At 30.3% G+C, this 18,402-nt stretch overlaps 1 protein-coding gene across 2 annotated transcripts in view; it reads right to left on the bottom strand.

The window, feature by feature from the left end:
• The window catches only part of LOC107438034 (cell adhesion molecule Dscam1), a 105,233-nt gene that overhangs the window by 55,212 nt on the left and 31,619 nt on the right, over nt 1-18,402 (bottom strand). For both annotated transcript variants that reach the window (XM_071184467.2, XM_016050192.4), the window contains exons 2-5: nt 16,718-17,038; nt 9,168-9,329; nt 8,002-8,148; nt 6,398-6,691 (exon numbers count right to left, since the gene is read on the bottom strand). In XM_071184467.2, the coding sequence (XP_071040568.2) occupies nt 6,398-6,691; nt 8,002-8,148; nt 9,168-9,329; nt 16,718-17,038 (924 nt within the window). The remainder of the gene's footprint in view (nt 1-6,397; nt 6,692-8,001; nt 8,149-9,167; nt 9,330-16,717; nt 17,039-18,402) is intronic.

An 18,402-nucleotide genomic window follows, 5' to 3' on the forward strand; every position in this document is an offset into this window, starting at 1 on the left:
TGTTAAATAGAACAAACTGAATTTGTACATACGGTTACAAAATAAACTCGTTAGCTGAAAATAGGTTACGTTTCTGTAAGCCTTAATGCTCGTTTAAGTAGCAATATTGTCTAGAAATATATTTCAAAAACAAATATAGAGCAGTCACGATATTTAGCACTTTATAAAGCATTACGTTTAAAGCAATCACGTGATTTATTTCAGCATGTTCTAATATGTAATTAATTAAACTGTTTTGCTGGAGTTGCGATGGCTCAGGGGCAAAAGCGTTTGCTTTCCAATGCGGTGAACCAGGTTTGAATCCCGGCGATGGCTGGTCGATTCGAATTTCGCATCCTGCTTGCACCGACCAAATTGTTGACGTGAGACATTCTCAGTGATGGACGGATCATGGGTTGCCATCAGGCTAACTGTGAGAGGTTCTCTTGGTCTGTATCTCCATGTAACGCAAATACGGGTTAGTTCCATCGAAAAGTCCTCCATGAAGACAAATTTCTTTCAATACTTGTTCCAGGAGTTCACTTGTCTTCTGTATTGGGTTCAAAATTACAAGGCTACGGTGTTGAACATTAGTAATCGTAAACCCACAAAATTGGGTCGGCAGTTCAACGACGAGTATCAAATAAAATAAAAACTCTTATGCTGGGTATTAGTCTTCTATCATCAGTTTGAGACAATTTTTCTTCACATTTTCAATTCTTAAATTTTCTATTTTAATCCATTAAACTCCGTGAAAGCTTATCAATGGTCAACAACAGTTTTGCAACAGTTGTATTTTGCAAAATTTGTAAAATTTGGAAATAACATAGCTGCTTAAAGTAACAGTTAATATTGATAAATCTAGATGTTCTTTGCCGTAACCGCTCCGCTGTCCAAACTTCGACCGACAAATGCAGAGAGATGATAAAAGTCTCCAAAGGAAGAAAACTTGCTATACACGATGAGATTGCAAAACACAGTTAGAGGATAAAACTCACGCGAAAAAAACAGGCATTTTATAAATATAAAAAATATGGAGGTCAGTATAGTATGTCAATCTATGCAGCATGGTCTGCACATTATATCAGCAGTTGAGTAACTACCTATATCTATTCAAGCAAAATTATGGATCATGATATTCATTGCATGAATCCCGAGTATGCAAGACCTCAAAAGTGTCACATTTCTTTTATAGTCACTTTAAATGAATAGTTAATAAGGCACTAGAAGACTCATCGGAAGATCTCACAGCGCTGATTACTATTGCTTCCGCAGACGCTAAATACATACTGGAAATCATTTTTACATCATTTACCACAATAAGAGGATCTCACAGAGTTTACCACTTTAAACAACTATTGTAATAATTATTTAAATTTATATTTTATGTCAGCGTTTCTCAACCTTTCAGTATTCGCTGCCCAGTTTTCAATCATAATTTTCATCGCGCCCCCCACTTGTAGTAAAATGTATGCAACAATAATGTATATCGAGTATTTTTTATTCTGTCTTTAAATTATTTTTAACTAACTACCAAAACAAAAGTAAAGTAGAAATCAGCAGCAATTGAGATTGTAGAAACTATGTTTGGAGTTAATTTTTCAAAACAATTACAGTCCATACCTCTTTCAAATGATACTGTTGCTCGTCGAATTGGTGATACAGCTGAAAATGTAGTGTCAGCTTTTCTCTATGTTGCGTGACAAAATGTTTTCAATACAGTTTGAAGCAAGAGATATAATTATAAAGAAGCTCATTTCATTACCTATGTTTGATTTTGTGATAATATGTCAGTAGTAGAACTACTTTTCTGCAAAGCAATAGAAGTCAAAACAACAGCGCTAGCATTATTTGCTATTTTAAGTGATGTTATGAATGATGCAAACACAGAATGCAAAAAAATTGCATCGGAATATGCACTGGAATATGCATCGGAATATGCTTGTTCAATATCCGGAAGGTTCGAAAGTATAAAAGCACTAGTAAAACAAAAATCGCCTCAATGCGTCTGGACACATTGCAGGATCCACAGAGAAGCTTTGGGTTTGAAAGAAATACGTCCTGGTTTAAATATTGTATTAACTGCGGTTGTAACCATTTAAAATTATATAAAAATGAGAACCCTGAGATCGAGAATCTTTTCTGCTCTTTGCAATGACATGGGTTCAGTACATTCAGAGTTACTATTTAAATGTGAGGCAAGATATTTATCACGTGAGAAATTTTTGCAACGTGCTCATGAATTAAGAGAAGAAATCGTCATTTTCTTAGAAGATAACAGACCGGAAACCGGGAATTTACACTATTGTTTATTTGTGATGAAATTGAGATACTTCGTCGTCATATTCGAGAAATTAATTAACTTGAATATTATAATCCAAGGAGCAAATAGACATATGTTGGATACGAGTGATGAAGTTAATGCTTTTTGTAGAAAATTAGAATTGTGGGGCAGAAATTTAAAGCAAAAAAACCTAACACTGTTTGCAAATGTGGATAATTGTACTAAAACTTATAAGGCTGAAGAAGAATATATGAAAGTTACGTTTGTAACCATTGAAAATCATTTAGCCATGCTGGCAAAGAATTTTAAAAAGTATTTTCCTTCTAATGACAAACTGCTAGCAAGTTACGAGTGGATTAGGAATCCATTTCATAAGACTCCCGAAGGACTCTCAATTGATGAGGAAGAAAACTTCATAGACTTCAAGACAAGTGGCTAAACTGAAATGCAATTTAGTAATAAATCACTATTTGAATTTTGGCAGGAGGAGGATTTTTCTGCACTGAAACAAAGGGCATTTTGCATTCTATTACCGTTTTCAATATCCTAACTTTGTGAAACTGGATTTTCTGCTGTGGCTTCTTTGAAGACAAAATATAGATCACGGCTAAATATAGAAACAGGACTGACAGTGGCTATTTCTAATATTAAGCCTCACCTCAAAAAACTTTGCTCTGCAGGACAAACCCAAGGAAGTCACTAAAAATTATAATTTTTTTTTAAAAATTTAGTATGTTTGATTAAGTAAGGTGGGTAAGCCAAAGGTGGCCAGTGCTCCTAACGCAGCCCCCCCCCCAAAGTAAAATGAAATTTATTTTGAATCATAAGATGTCCCTTCTAAATCTTGTATCTGAGGTGCACGAGACTGAATTGGAAGATATTTCCTTGAATTGCCTCCATTGTATGAAGTGATTTAATTATTTGCAGTTGTCGTTCTAATTTCCAGGTGAGAAGATAATGTGTTTAAATTCTTAGAACTTTGAGTTATAATATGTTTTCTGAAAGCTTATTTCCTTTTCTTTAACCACATTACTTTAATTCGAATTAATCTATCAGATTAATAGTTTTATGTCGTGCAAATGGTAAGAGAGACCTTATGTATGTTCCCAAGTGACGCGACACTCGGGCCACCTTCAGAAGCAAACGTGAAATCTATAAAAGAGTTAATTATAAATCATTACGTAGCATATTATTTCTCAAAAAGGAATGCTTGAATTAAATGCCAATTGATTTATTTCATTTTAAGCAAATGTGGAACTTTGGTATTTTTTAAATTTTTATAATATTTTGACGTTTTCTGCACTTTAGTAGACTTTGCGATATTTTGTTTGCATTTTAAAGTCATTTTTCAGGTATTTTTTTTATTTTTGTGGTAGTTATGAGTGTTTTTGTGGTCGATTCTGGTACTTTCTTGCAAATTTGGGTATTTTTAGATTAGTTATGGGTTTAGTTAGTTAACTCTAGTATGGTTATTTAGCTCTTACTTGTTGGCTAATCCTTCTGAAAAAATTAACTCAATAATTCTTGATTAATTCCAATGAGTGAACTCAAAAGAATCGCTAGTGACTTCACACGAGAACTATCAAAGTAAAATCAATAAACAAATTATACACTCTGAAAACAAATATCTTTTTTAAAGTCGGGAAACTTGTTCCTACCAGCAAGACACTTAAAGTGCCTTTTTAAAAGAAGTTTGCCTGCCCAAGTGTTTTTTCTAAAGATAATTTGAGTAAGTGAAAAAGTGATTTCAAAACATGGCTCACCTTTGGAACCTGTGCGAACTTAGGTGCAGAAGCTAAAATTTTAAAATTGTACTGTAAAATAAATGAAATTCTATTTTACAATTAAATGTATACGTGATATATATTTGAGATAGGTGTAAGATGTTACAGAAAAAATTCAGATACACAGACTTAATCAGAAAATTATAAAAAAATCCTTAAGGCCAAGCCACCCTTCGCTCCCCACCTTAAATTTTGATTTAATAAGTTGTTTCACTTGAATAAGTTATTAAATATGTCGAAATGTATTTTGTTTTCTATGTATATGTGTTCTTTCCTTTCATCCAGTTAATCAATTTTTTTAAATAATATTTTCTCCTGAATATTCTCGCGCCCCCCCACAGGTTGAGAATCGCTGTTTTATGTAGTTATCAGTATCAAATTATCTTTTACAGTTGACTGTTTACCAGTGTGACATTGAAACTTGTTCGAGGCTTCTTCATCTTCGCGTGGTTTGCGACATTTTTCAATGGCAAGTTCTTATCCTCTTAAAGTCTTTTAAAATTTGTCGGTCAAATTTTGGAACACCCTGTATTATTCTGGTACTAAGACTTCCGCGGCATGTTTCTTTCAAGCAAAATGCTTAAACTATGCATTGTTTTATGAATCTTATTTTTAGATCGTCAAGAATCCAGTTGAATCAAACGAGTGGAACTTTGCTGTTATAATCGAACTAAACTTCGCGTAGGCAGAGTGCGAAATCTAATAAAATATAATGCTCAAAACTAAGTCGAAGCGTACATTAACTATAAATAGATAAAATGATAACTTTTACGAGAAAAAAGTATCGCGGATTTATTAATTTCTCCAATTTAAAAGTCAATAAATGTTTCTCGTTACTTATATCGAAATTTTGTTTTGCATAATCAGTTTAAAAATTATTTCAACAATAGTTAGAAAAAGTAATTATTATATTTTAGGAGATATGCCCTAGGAATAGTTCTTATATATTTAACAAGCAAATTAAAAAAAAATCAATAATAACTGGTGCAAAGATCATAGTATGAATTGTAATCTAAATCCATTTCAATTGTTAAGCTGAACCAAACAAAACTTTAAATTATGAAATAAAAAACTTACATCCTTATAGTTAAAACTTATTTTTGTGCCATTTCTATATTTTTTTACGAGATTTAATTTTATGAACGTTATGTTGCATTTTATTTTATTTTCTGCTTATAATTAATGTTAAAAAATAAGGTTTAAAATGTAAAAAAAACGAGTAAAGATATTATAACTAACGTAAAATATTTTATGATGATGCATAAAAAAATGTCAAATACATGCATACGGATCTTAAGAAGAAAAAAAAAGCATCTGCTAAAACATACCAGTAAAGAAAGCGTATAATATAAGAAGCTAAGATAAAATTTTGTCAGAATTTTTTTTTATAAATTAACAAACAACATATAACAAACAAAAATGAAAAAAAAAATAACCTTCAGTCAAAATAATAAAGCTTCTTTTATTGTCTTCTTTATTTGAAGACAAAGCGATGTTCAGAAAAAAAGCTTAAGGAGTTTTTTTCGTTCTGTTAGTTTCCATGCATTCGTTGAGGCATGCCCTGAGGTACACCACCTCTTTTATCTCCCTTGCGTTGCTCGTTCTTAAAGTCCTTCCTAATGCTTAGGATTTTTCATTTACCGCGCTAAAATAATGTAAACAATAAAAATACTTTGAAAGATCTTCGCCCCAGGGAACGACTGCACTTAATAAAAAAGAGTTTGTTTTTAGAACAAACTTTCATGTGGTAAAATTATTTTGTCTTCTTCTCTTTTTTGCTTCACTTGTTATTATTATTATAAAGGCAATTTTTATTGCTGATATTTTGTTGTCTTAAGTAGTTTACATTCAGTAATAAAATAAAAAATACTCCCACTGATATAGATCTGTTTAACTAAACATGATTGAATGTAGGTCTTAAAATGAAAGAGATATAATTTAGAATGCATTTTCTAGAGAATTTTAACTTAAATTTATTTTATTTCTAAAGAATTTTATACGTAGGTTAAGTTAATTGAACCATAATTTTTTCGAAGAATTAGCAAACTCCATCTTTTTCTCCCTAAATGAATTTACCCTTGGCATTCTTCGTAATTGCTTTTTTTCTATTATGGGTGTTTTTCAAGGAAGCAAAGAATTTTAATTAGTTATTTAAGATAATTTGGCTAATGTGTTAATCATATTGAAATGAATGATTACCATGATATGAAACATAAGAGAGTGTATTTGAAAATTAGGATAAACATAAAGTGTGACACAATAAGAAGAAATTAAAGAGTAGTAATTTTACTTGTTCACAATAGGTAAGGACAACCTTATTGAGACACTGAGACAATAATGAGACACTGACCTTCAATAATTAGCTCAGCCTCGACCTTATCTTGACCAACACTGTTGCTGACTTCACAGATGTATGTACCACCATCTGCTGGAACAACCTTATGGAAAACCAGAACTCCACCCTCTTGCCTTACAGTCGATCCTAATTCTGGAACAGATCGTAATTCTCCTGCAACCTTATGCCAGCGGTATGTTGGCGTAGGGTGACCTTGTGCTAAACATGAGAGAGTGGCCTTCCTGCCAACAGGTACAGAAACGCGGCTGGAACGTATCATTATTCTGGGTGGCTGATTGTGATGAGGCTCTGAAATTATAGTTCAATTGCATATCACCAATTATGAGTGTTTTTAATTTATATACTAGCAACGATACTATATTTAGATAGATATTCGATCTATGTGGCTGGGTGGCGCAGTTGGTTTGCTGTCGACCTTCTGAGCCCAAGTCTGCGCGTTCGATTCCCGGCCCAGACTCCGAATTTTAGGGATGCAGAAAATCCTCAGCGGCCAAGTCGTATGATTAAGCGGCATGTAAAAAATCCTTATTGACTCTTGGCATTTCCGGAAAAATTAAATTCCTAGTGCGCTTTAGTTTCTAAATAGAGTCTCAGTGCTGCCATCTAGTGTGGCAGAAACTAGACGTCCAAATTAATATGACCAACGGTATTTCATCCATTGTGGTGGTCCTGAAAGAGTGGAAACCAACTCTGGAGAGCGCACTAGGTCTGCTCCTCGTCAGGACCGATTGTGCAGCTCATTGGAAATTTAAAAAAAAAAAAATTTGATCTATTCGGATTTGAGATGAAGTATTTTTGGAATTTCCATTGGACGATATTGTCAGATATTTAACGCAATGTGCATGAGCGTCATATATATTTATATACAAAAGAATTACCTTCAAGCAGTATTTGCCGAAACAACCACGCATCAAGCTATAAATTAAAATAAAACATCACGACTTTAAACTAAACATTATAATATGACTTTCTAAGTAACTGGAGTGGTACAAAGATATCATTATTTTTGGTTGTTGATTCCTTGGAAATTCCGAGATTAAATTTGAATCATGCATCATATATATGGCGCCTGGAATAACGCCATAAATATTTGCTAAGAAATTTTTCTGTTTTGAATAAAAATAGGCATTTTTTTTTTAATTCTAAAACTATTTATATAAGCGTACATTGTCTTATTGTTACAACTAAGATATACTTAAGTACTTAATGACCTGAAGTCGACCAAAGATTTAAAAAAAATCATTAAATAAGAACAGCAAGTGATAGAAATGTTTGGATAGCTGTGTTCTGCTTAGGAAATCAGCGATATTTTTCACTGCATGCCAGGTCAATTAATATCTTCAAGAGTGACTGTAATTTTCATCTCATACTACTACACGCTGCGGTTTTTACGTTTTTATTGATTTTTATAAACTTATTAAAACAAAATTCCTATTACCTTATAAAACAGGGAAATATCGAATGAAAACAAAACCAATATTTTTATTATGAACATTTTTAAGAACTTTATATATCCAGCAATAACTACTGTCTTGAATAGTAATTATATTTAATTAAAAATATTGCGCTAAAAAATAATTTCAAGATTTTATACTAACCTGTAACTATTACTTTAGCGTAATTCGTACTGACTTTCTTTTCTCTTGTTACAGTATTTTCCGTGTGACAGCGAAAACTGTATGCACTATCATGCTCTGTTGTATCCCTGATATATAAATCTCCATTTTGTAATATCCCGTATTTACCTGTAACAAATAGTATTTTTACATTCGTAATAGCGTGCTTGCGCTATTTTTGCAAACGCTTATTTTGCGTAATAACACTCAGTTAAATTCAGTTAATCAGTTAAATTACACCGATCGAATCATTAGACACTGGAACTCTACGTTTTTTAATTATTGCGATGAAATTAATAGAACTGGATAAAATGAGTTGTTTTTAAATTTTGACTTTAAAGTGGGTTCCTGTTGATGCCGTTTAAATTTTTCGACGTTCGGAAATACAGATAATGATGCTAATGTATGACATTACATAATTTGCATAATGTCATTACATTATATTATTACATGGATTAATGACATTATTATTACATAAATTATGCACAAGATAGTTAACAATGCAATACTGTTATGTTCAACAAATTATAGAACGCTTGATACTTCAAATTATTGTTTTTTACCCAACGGATTTACTTTAAGTATAAGTATTTTAAAAGTATTATAGTAAAAATAGCTTTCGTTGAGATTGCTTAAATTATTCGATTTCGGGAAATGCAAGAAGTGTTACAAATGTATTATTTCTTTTTTTTGTGCGCATCTTTTATTTATTGCTATGTACAATGTGCTTCTCATTTCAGAATGTAAAGCTGCCAAAGAAACTAATGATAAACGCCAAATACTTAAAATTGTTATAGTTTGTTCACTTCGATAAAGTGTAATTAAATCATCCTGAAATATTTAGTGAGAATTTGAAAGAGTTTGCTTATTGAGGGTATTTTAGTTGTTTAAATTATGAACTGAAATTTGGAAACAAAATTTCCTTAGAAAGCTCTTTGAAGTACAGCTTTGTGTTAGTAAAATAAAAATGTAAAGCAACAATGGTAGACAAATTATAGAATCATGTATACTTTAAAATACTGTGCTTGGGTAAATGGGCTTGGTTGGAACAGGAAATATTTTAAAATTATTATTGAAGAATGAGTTATTTTATTATACAGTGAAAACATTACACATTAAAAAAAAAAGGTTTCAAGTTGTGAATTTACCACTAATGATTCCTGGAGTGATGAGAAAGCCATCAATTCTTTCCCACGATGTTACTTTGACATAATCACTCACAAAACTTGGAACGGGACATCTTAATAAAGCCATATTACCTCTTAAGACAAATTCATCAGAAAGTCGAATTTCATACTTCTGATTTACCACTACAAATAAAGGAAATCATCAATTAGTGCATAGTTTTTCTTAAATAATGATAAAACATAATAATGACTTCTAAAACTGTTTAATAAATTAATAGCTGACCATTATTACAGAATATTATAAGTGGTAGAATAGTCGCCAAGTCTTGGTAACTTCTTGTCTGCGGTCCGCGAGAAAATAAAAAATAAAAATAAAAATCGCAGAAAGAGACCAACTCGAAACCACCCCCAGGCAAACTTCTACATATTTTTAAAAATATTTTTTCAGTTTAAATCACTTTGGCGTTTACTGTAGGTAGCGTGGTAGATCACGATATGGAAGTATCCCCTATAAAAACACAAAAAAATGACATTGTCCAAATTTCTTCGGTCACTATTTTGGTGTGTGATTGGTTACATTGTACATTGAAAAGACTACAATCCATTTGAATCTATATATATATTTCTCTTACACGGCGACAAAAAAAGCCTCATTACAACTCCCCGAATGGGAACGCTAGAAAATCGACCAATGATTGCAACTAAAAATGTCACATGCCAAATCCAGCTGAGGTGGCTCAACATATAGCGCTTTTAAAAATGGAAACTGAAATAAAAATTAAGTTGCGGCAATCTCATACTATTAAGCTAGGCAGAAGTGAGTTGTCTTTGTCGATAGATCTCTATTTTAGTATTTTGACGAAAGCGCTTTTTTCACGAATTTATATATTACGAATTTATATATTACGAATTTATTTGACGATTTTTGATTTATATCACCAATTTATTTGTTTTATTATTGTTATTAGTTGTGTATTGAAAAATGAGTCTCAGTCAATGAGTGTTTATTTGAATTCAAATTTATTTTAATGATTTTATATTTACTTAAAAGATATAATTTTTTTTAAAAAAAAAAGTTGTTATATGGATTTGAATGATTGTTTTGAATTCTCAGAATTTTGTGCATTTGCAATGCACCTAAGATAGTAGCAAGCGAAGCGAGCTTGGTTTGCGAAGCAAACCATATAAGATTGCGCAGCAATTTTCGGGGGTTGGCGAGCGTTAGCGAGCAGGGGGAGCAGCCCACACAAAAATTAATTTAAATGTTGTTCTCAACTTTTACAGAAAAGAATTATAAATTTTTTTCTTTTTTTTCTTCATTTTTTACAGATATTATTGTACTTTTCTACAATCTTTTACAAGCTGATCTTATTTTTATTCATATTGATTGACCATCTGAATGGAATAATTTTATTTCGGGGAATAGTTTTAAAAATTAAACAAGAGCCGACATAAGCTTTTTTCACTGAAAATAGAAGATATTTTATTGAAAATGTTTGATCGAGTTTAGAAATGTAAAGAGAAAAACCTAATTCTCGAGAGCTTCCAAAAGCTATAAATTTTAAACAAAGTGGAGCAAAGAACTCGCCAATAAAACCGCATAAACTCCCCCAGAAGAATTTTCATGAAGTACATTTATCTTTGAAGAGAAAAATAGTCTTTTCTTACTTTGACATTCGTTTTTACTTATTAAACTCGAGAAAAAATAATTACGTATTACATATGTGTATCGTTTTTGTCTGGTAAGTAGATTTATTATTCTACTTATTTGACAAGCAAACTGTGTTTTGTTTTCTTATAGATTCCCTTGTTGATAAAAACAATTATATTTTTGTTGAAATGTTCTATAGAAAATGGCATATTTGTAGTTATGTTATAATTTTAGAACTGTAAAAGATAATGAGTTTCTACTTAATATCCATATTTTTTTTAGATATAACAATATTTAAACTACAACATACATTATCCTTTTAACCAATTTTTCATCTGTATAAAGGTCAGAGAGTTGACCTCATAACAGAATGGAGACAAGTTCGAATCCCTGTCAGAAGTATGGGTATTCATTCCTTCGTCTCTCTCTGCTTCTACTTACTGCAGAAGCAACGTTGGTCCATCTAATATGGTACCCATGAATGAGTGGCCAATACATCTGCCCTTCTGATCCCCGAAAGACGAGTATCAATATAAACAGGAGAGTATTAGAATTTTTTTTTTAAATAATTCATTAAAAAATAATCTTTCACTGATATATACTTTAGTATTTAATTTATTTTTTGAAAAAATCTTTTTATACTAGAGGAAAAGCTTTAGCAGAAACTTTGGCATGGAATTTCCGTTTACTGCGGAAAAAATAAACTCGAACTATTTTTCGTTATTCAAACACATAATGAAAATGTTTTCAGTAGAAATAGTTTAGGTGGAAGTCGGTATAGTTTGTGAATTGACGGCATAAATATTAACGATAAATGTGTCCTGAAACCGGTTTGTCGAGTTAAAGTGAATCCCAGACTGAAGCAATACATTGTCAATGCTGTCATTTAAAGAAGATCAAGAGAATTAGGTGTTCAATGTGCGTGATCATTAAAGTGGGCCGAGATAGGCGAGATAGTCAGTAGGGCGCTGCGCCTATCTCCGAGAGTTCGTGCGTTCGAGCCCCGCTGGCCGAAGACTCCCTGTGTAGTTGGTGACTGATGCAAGTTAAAATTCTGTCGAGTCGCAAAAGTCCTCCATGTTCCCATAACAAATCAATACCTCTGGGGGCACTGGATTGGAGATCGATAGTCTGATCAGGTCAAAATTTCAATCTGTGGATAAATGAATGGTTGCATGAATGGGTCTGCCTTATAAACAGGTGTGACGCATGATGTGGCAGAAGTAGAATTCTTGGCCATAGATGGCGCCACTGAAAAGCAAGAATCGCACACTCTGCCTTAAATTTGCCAGTGTAGCAAGTGGCATTAGAACCAACCAACCAACCTGTCATTAAAGTGGGAAAAATATTTGTTGGCTGGGATCGAACCTGGTACCTTTTGGTTCGTATCTGGATGCTTTGTCTAACATAAAACATGATGTAAATACAACAAAGGCAAATTAAACAGCTTTAGTTGCAGCAACAATTCTAACATATTGAATTCTTAATCTGAAATTAAGTTATTAATTAAAAAAAAAGGAAATTTTGATTACGTCGGATGATGATTAACGTTCGGAGACGTAAAACTGAAAAGTGGAATCGAATGATTTAAATTAAATATGCTTAAATATCAATGATAGATTATAAATAAAATTACGACAGAAAATAAAATTAAGTAAATATGATTAATATATGTCTGCAGTATTGTAGTACGACAGATATGCTTACATAAAAAGAATGCTTAGCAATAAAATGTGTAAAAAAATTCAGTGAGTTAATAGTCGCCAAAGACGACCGTATCATTCACTGACAGACCCTAAAGCTATAACATGTATTGTCAATTAGGGTCCTTTATTTGCGTAACGATGAAACTAAATATGTTATTATTCGTGCGATGAAATATCTGATGAATAAATTAAAGTAAATACAGCATCCTTAAATAATAGAATTAGAAAATGAAATCATAATTTTGAATGCATTTTGTCTCATCATAAAGTTATAAAGCTATTCATGATACTTTATTGTAAAATTTTGAGTAACACTAAATTACTAATATAATGAAAACTGGTTACTCAGGCACATATTAAACAGAATATTTTAAACATTTATAGCTTATTTTATTGTAGCTTATTTTATTACAGCTTATTAAGAATTATAAATAGTATAATTAATTTCCAAGAATTATAGCTTATTTATTGCATATATGCTTTCAGTTTACATGGTCATACAGGTAGTACAAATTAAGTGGAATATTTCATTCAGTTCTAAAAATAAAATGATTACAGGACACATCAATATTGAATTGGTTTTTTTCGGTTTACGGAGAAAAACATTCTTGTAAAATTAACTTACTTTTATGGAGTAAACATTTATGGTTAAAAAAATAGAATAATTTTGTTTAATAAAAAGAAATCTACGGTATTTAAACCATTCTTTCAGTAATTTTTTCCGTTCATATGATAACAGCTTATCAGAAATTTTGGCTTTCAAATTTCCCAATTGTATTGTAAACTTTAAAAGTAAACTTTACCAAACAAATAGAGTTATACCATTTGTATACATGGTATTTATACAAATATGCTTATGGTATTTATACCATTTATAATTTTCTGTTTCATGCCATGATGTTATTATAAAACTATATTTTATTGTTAGTTTTACCAAAGTCCTCAAATCATTACCAAAATCATTACCATAAGTCCAGAAATACTGTAAATGTTACCATATTCTGTCAGTTTGCCCATACCCTTTCATCAGTGTTAGTAGATTATAATGAGAAAAAAATATTTACCTAATTAAATCTGGATTGTAAGTTAACATTATGATCCTAACTATTTGAAAATTAAGACTGGCATTTTCAATAAAATATAATTGATAAAAACTTTTTTTTGTATTTTAACAGAATATGTATTTTAATGCAATCACGTAAATCATATTTCATTTTTAAGTTTTTATCTCTAAATCTGTTTAAATTTAAAATTTAAAAATAGGCAAGAATAAATATACCAAAATGTAACGTATAAAGCATTTAAATAACCAAATTACATAATGTTTACAATACAGAACTTAGATATTTTTTCATCTAAATAATGTGAACGGGAAATATTATTCTATTTGAAAAGCATACTTACATAACTAGTTAAAGTTCAATGACATTGAATAGATCTATTTTAGAAACTTCAGGATTTTGACTTTGTCAGTAGCCTAACTTAATATAAATGTAAACTGCGTCAGTATATAACGAAAGAAATAGGGAAAAAAAAGAGGTTCTTTTGATTTTCATAAAAATCTATTTGAAATCAAGGGAAGGAAAAAGTCGATTTTTTCGCATATGAGTATGACATTAATTTAATTTTCTAATTAAATAAAAATTTACATTTGGATAATTCTTCGTTATTTTTTTTCGTATAAACTGTAAATAATTTGTTATAAACTAATTATATGAACATAACAAAAAGTTTTTTAAATACGAGTTGAAATTCAATATTTTCGAAGTAAAAACAATTTAAAAATTATCACGTTTAATGTAATGAATAAAATAAGCACAATTTCATATTCGATTAAGTGCATTTCAGTTAAATTGTGTTAATCGAATATATTTCACGATATTAACTAAAATAAATTGCTTTAGAAAATTTTTAATCTGTTACATTTACTTTTACGGTAAAAAATTCTAATTCAATAGATTGAACACTCACAAATAAATAAAATAAAACTTAAATATGCATTTTAAACAGTATGTACATTTTTATTTATTTTTTATTCGGGAACATTTTCACTCTCAAAATATCTATTTTCACAATAAACGGTCCAATATTTCAATTTATTCCGATAATTACGTCTTAATTCCTCAAAACTGATGTGTTTTATTTTTATTTAACTGGAGTATTTTAATATTTATGAGTTTTATTTATTAATTCGGAAAAGGATTCTTAGGCTTCTAAATATATATATTCTAATTTCACATTCTAATTTGACAGAATTCTAAGTGCTTATCGGCTTAATTATGATCAAACAATTTTTAAGCTTTAATTTTCCATCTTGTATTAAACAAGCCACGATTATTTAAAATATATGTTTTAGCTTTTGAATTTCTATGTTCTAAATCTTACAATTCTGACATTTCAGCGAAATTTCAAAAAAAGAAGAAAAATATGCACATATCCTTACGCTTTAGTTTAAAAGGATTTGTCCCTTAGATTGTATTTAAAACAAATAATTTTTGAATGTAAATTTTGAATGTGGAATTGTTTAAATAAAACTTCAAGACAAATTATTCAAACCGTACCTTAGCACTGTTCAAATCAGTGAGTGTCTATTATGTGATATATTGAATTCTTTTCTAACCATGATCATATACAATAACGGGTAATGCAAATAAAAAGAATGATAATAATCATAAGTTACCGATAAAAATACCATATAAATAATAAAAGAATTAAAATTTACGTATAATGTCCTTAAAATGCTTTTGAAATAGTTTTAAAATTAAAATATTTATTAAATTCATGAATGAAGAGTTTAAACTTTTACGAGAAGTATTACTTTGTTTCCTAGTCAATGTAAGGAAAACCTTTTTTTTTCTATTGCATTGCTAAACTCGTTTTCATGCATGAAGGAGATAATTTTGCAAACGAAATTTTAACATATTTCCCACATGCTTTAGTTTTTTCCGAAACAAGAGCCCACAAATTTTTCTTAAATTTTCAAAAATTAAAACTTTTTTATTAATATTTCCTTTATTGGAATTTTAAAATACATAACCATTCATTATATGTAAACGGGTAAAATTGGTAAAATAACCGTACTGTATGGTAATCACGTTTCGGGTAAAAAATAAAAAAAAAAACAAGCTTTAATTTTGGTATTAAAAATATACACGGTATTCAAACCATTTCGTAGTTTTTCCGTTTATATGGTAACGGTTTACTGAAAATTCTGGTTTTCAAAGTTATAGTCCTTACTATGGCACATTGAGTTACAAGTACAAAACTGCAAAGAAAATTTAACCGAATAAATGGTTCTTATGCCATGTTCTAAGATATAATTAATAATATAATTAGATATAAGATATAATTACCAAGTTTTACCAAACATTATAAAACCATATTTTATTGTTAATTTTATCAAAATCATTACGATAGCCCTTTGATAATAATTACCAACACTTTCGATGTTTCTATAGTATAGCCAGAAACACTGTTAATTGTATCGTGTTCTTGTAGTTTTAACCATACTTTTTTTCACAGTGTAACAAAATTCGTTTCTGAATTTATTATGTTTTATAAGAAAAGTAAAAGTTTAAAAAGACAGAGATTTTCGAAATTACCCGATTTACAGAATGTTTGCTTTTAAGTTTTATGTTTATCAAAAACCTCTAAAAAACATTTGATTTTTGTAAATTAATTTATATTTGCTTAAAAAAAGGTTTCTGACAGAAGTCTCTCAAATTAAACTGCATCATTTTATTTCATATTAAATGTAATAAATTTACAGTCTTAACGTTTATATGATTAACGTTTATATGATAAGAATTTACTGTTAAAACAAGTTTCGAAAATCAGTCTCTGAATCTAAAACACTTAATTAATTTTGTATCAGTAAAACTTAAATTTATAATATAAATTCTGCAGTAAATATTAATCATTATTGCAGAAAAACTGTTATTTTTCAAATAAAAACTACACTACTAAACTACTTAGATAAAAAAATAAAAATCAAATTCTGAAAATTTCGAAGCAAACATTTAAATATTTCATTGATTTCTCATAATAGAAATCCCTAATTCCCAATTTTAAATGAGTTTATTTTCTTCCAAATATAGATTTTGGTATATTTTTTTTAAAATACGATCCATTTCTCGAAATAAACTAACATTTTTACGGAACATAGGCGAAATCGATTAGATGAAAAAGATATTTTATTGACGGCTTGCACTTACCAGCTCTCACGTGAACATCCCTGCTACCAAGTGTTCCAACAGAATTAGAAACTTCACATCTATAAACAGTCGCGTGCACGTCAGCCCTGTAATCTTCTGCAGGGAATGGAGGAAAGACTAGAGCCCCATCGTGCCTGACATGCCTAAGCCCTGGCAGATCCAGAGCCGGCAGCCCATCGTGCTTCAACCAGCGGATTATGGGTGAAGGCCGACCATCTGCATTGCAAGGAATCGTTGATCCAGATGAATTTGAAAATACATTCAGACTTGGAGGCTCAAATGTGAAAATGGGAGCTCTGTGGTGTGGCATTTCACTCGATACTAAAAGAGAAAATTAATGAGTGAGTTTTGAAGAAAATGGAATAAAATGTTATTCTAAGGTATTACGAGGAAAAGTTGGTGCAAATATTAATTATTATTGATTTTACTTTTATTTTTTAACCGTTGTTGAACAGTCGACTCAATTCTAAGTTTACGACTGCCAATAATGACTTTATCCACTCCGTAGCAAATGAAACGGGAAACAAAGGTCTGAAACAAATTACATGAAATCAGACCTCTTTTAGAGGATTAAATGGACATATTACATATTTTCTAGACACGATTATCATGGAGACACATTTTACTAAACAAACCAGTGCATGTGTGCTCCAGTTGCGAAGAACCATAAAGCACTTCTTGACGCGAAGTTTTAATTTCAAAATTATTCGACGTAGTTAACTGAATTGTTATTTTTCTGGCATTTTCACTTTACTTTGTGCAATTTAACTTTAAAATATTTCATATCTTATTTTATAACTGTCGTTGAACAGTTGATCCAGTTTGGGGCTTACGTTTGCCAATGTTCTACTCCGTAGACTGGTAATTTTGAACAAACTTAAGAAGACAAGGGGATACCTGGATCAAGTATTTGGAGTAATTTGACTTCGTGGAAGACTTTTTCATGGAACTTACCCGCATTTGCACTACACGGAAAGGAAAATCACGAAAACTTCTCATGGTAGGCCTAACTGCAAGGAGACTCTAATACAGACTTTTGTCTATAACTGAGGATTTTTTACGTCAGCATTGTGGTCGGAGCGAGCCGGATGTGGAATTCGTATCAACCAGCTGTCACTAGGATTCGAATCCAGGTAATCTCATTAACACAATCAAGACAAAAAGGATGAAAAGAAAAGGAAGAAAATTATGGAAAATAATAAGTTTTATTTACTGCACTTAAGTTGCAAGTATATAAAACTCATAAAATAAGTCTAAAATAAAGAGAAAGCCTGGAAAACAATATAATAAAGATTAATAAATGGAAAAAAGAATATAAAAAAATGAAAAAAATTTTAAATTTTTAGGAAAAAATTTACTTAAAAAATATTAAAAACCCGGAAAACAAAAAAAAATTATGTATGCATCATCACATCACGTTATCAGCTTACTATCATCACGTCTTCAGCTCACACACTCATAAAAATTAATAACTGCAAAAAGGAGTGCTCTTTTTTGCAGATATAATGGTGTGAGCTGAGGACGAGATTAGATATTTTTATAATTTTTTCCCGGCTTTTTAATATTTTTTAGTTTTTCAATATTTTTTACTTTTTTAATACTTTTAAAAATATTTTATTTTAATAATTTTTCTTCTTCTCTTTTTCGTTATTTTTTATTAAATTATTTCCTCTATGTTTTCTCTA

The sequence above is a fragment of the Parasteatoda tepidariorum genome, chromosome 10, assembly GCF_982258835.1.
Source record: "Parasteatoda tepidariorum strain Cologne lab strain chromosome 10, Ptep-v5.0, whole genome shotgun sequence".
Taxonomy (NCBI): Eukaryota; Metazoa; Arthropoda; class Arachnida; order Araneae; family Theridiidae; genus Parasteatoda; species Parasteatoda tepidariorum.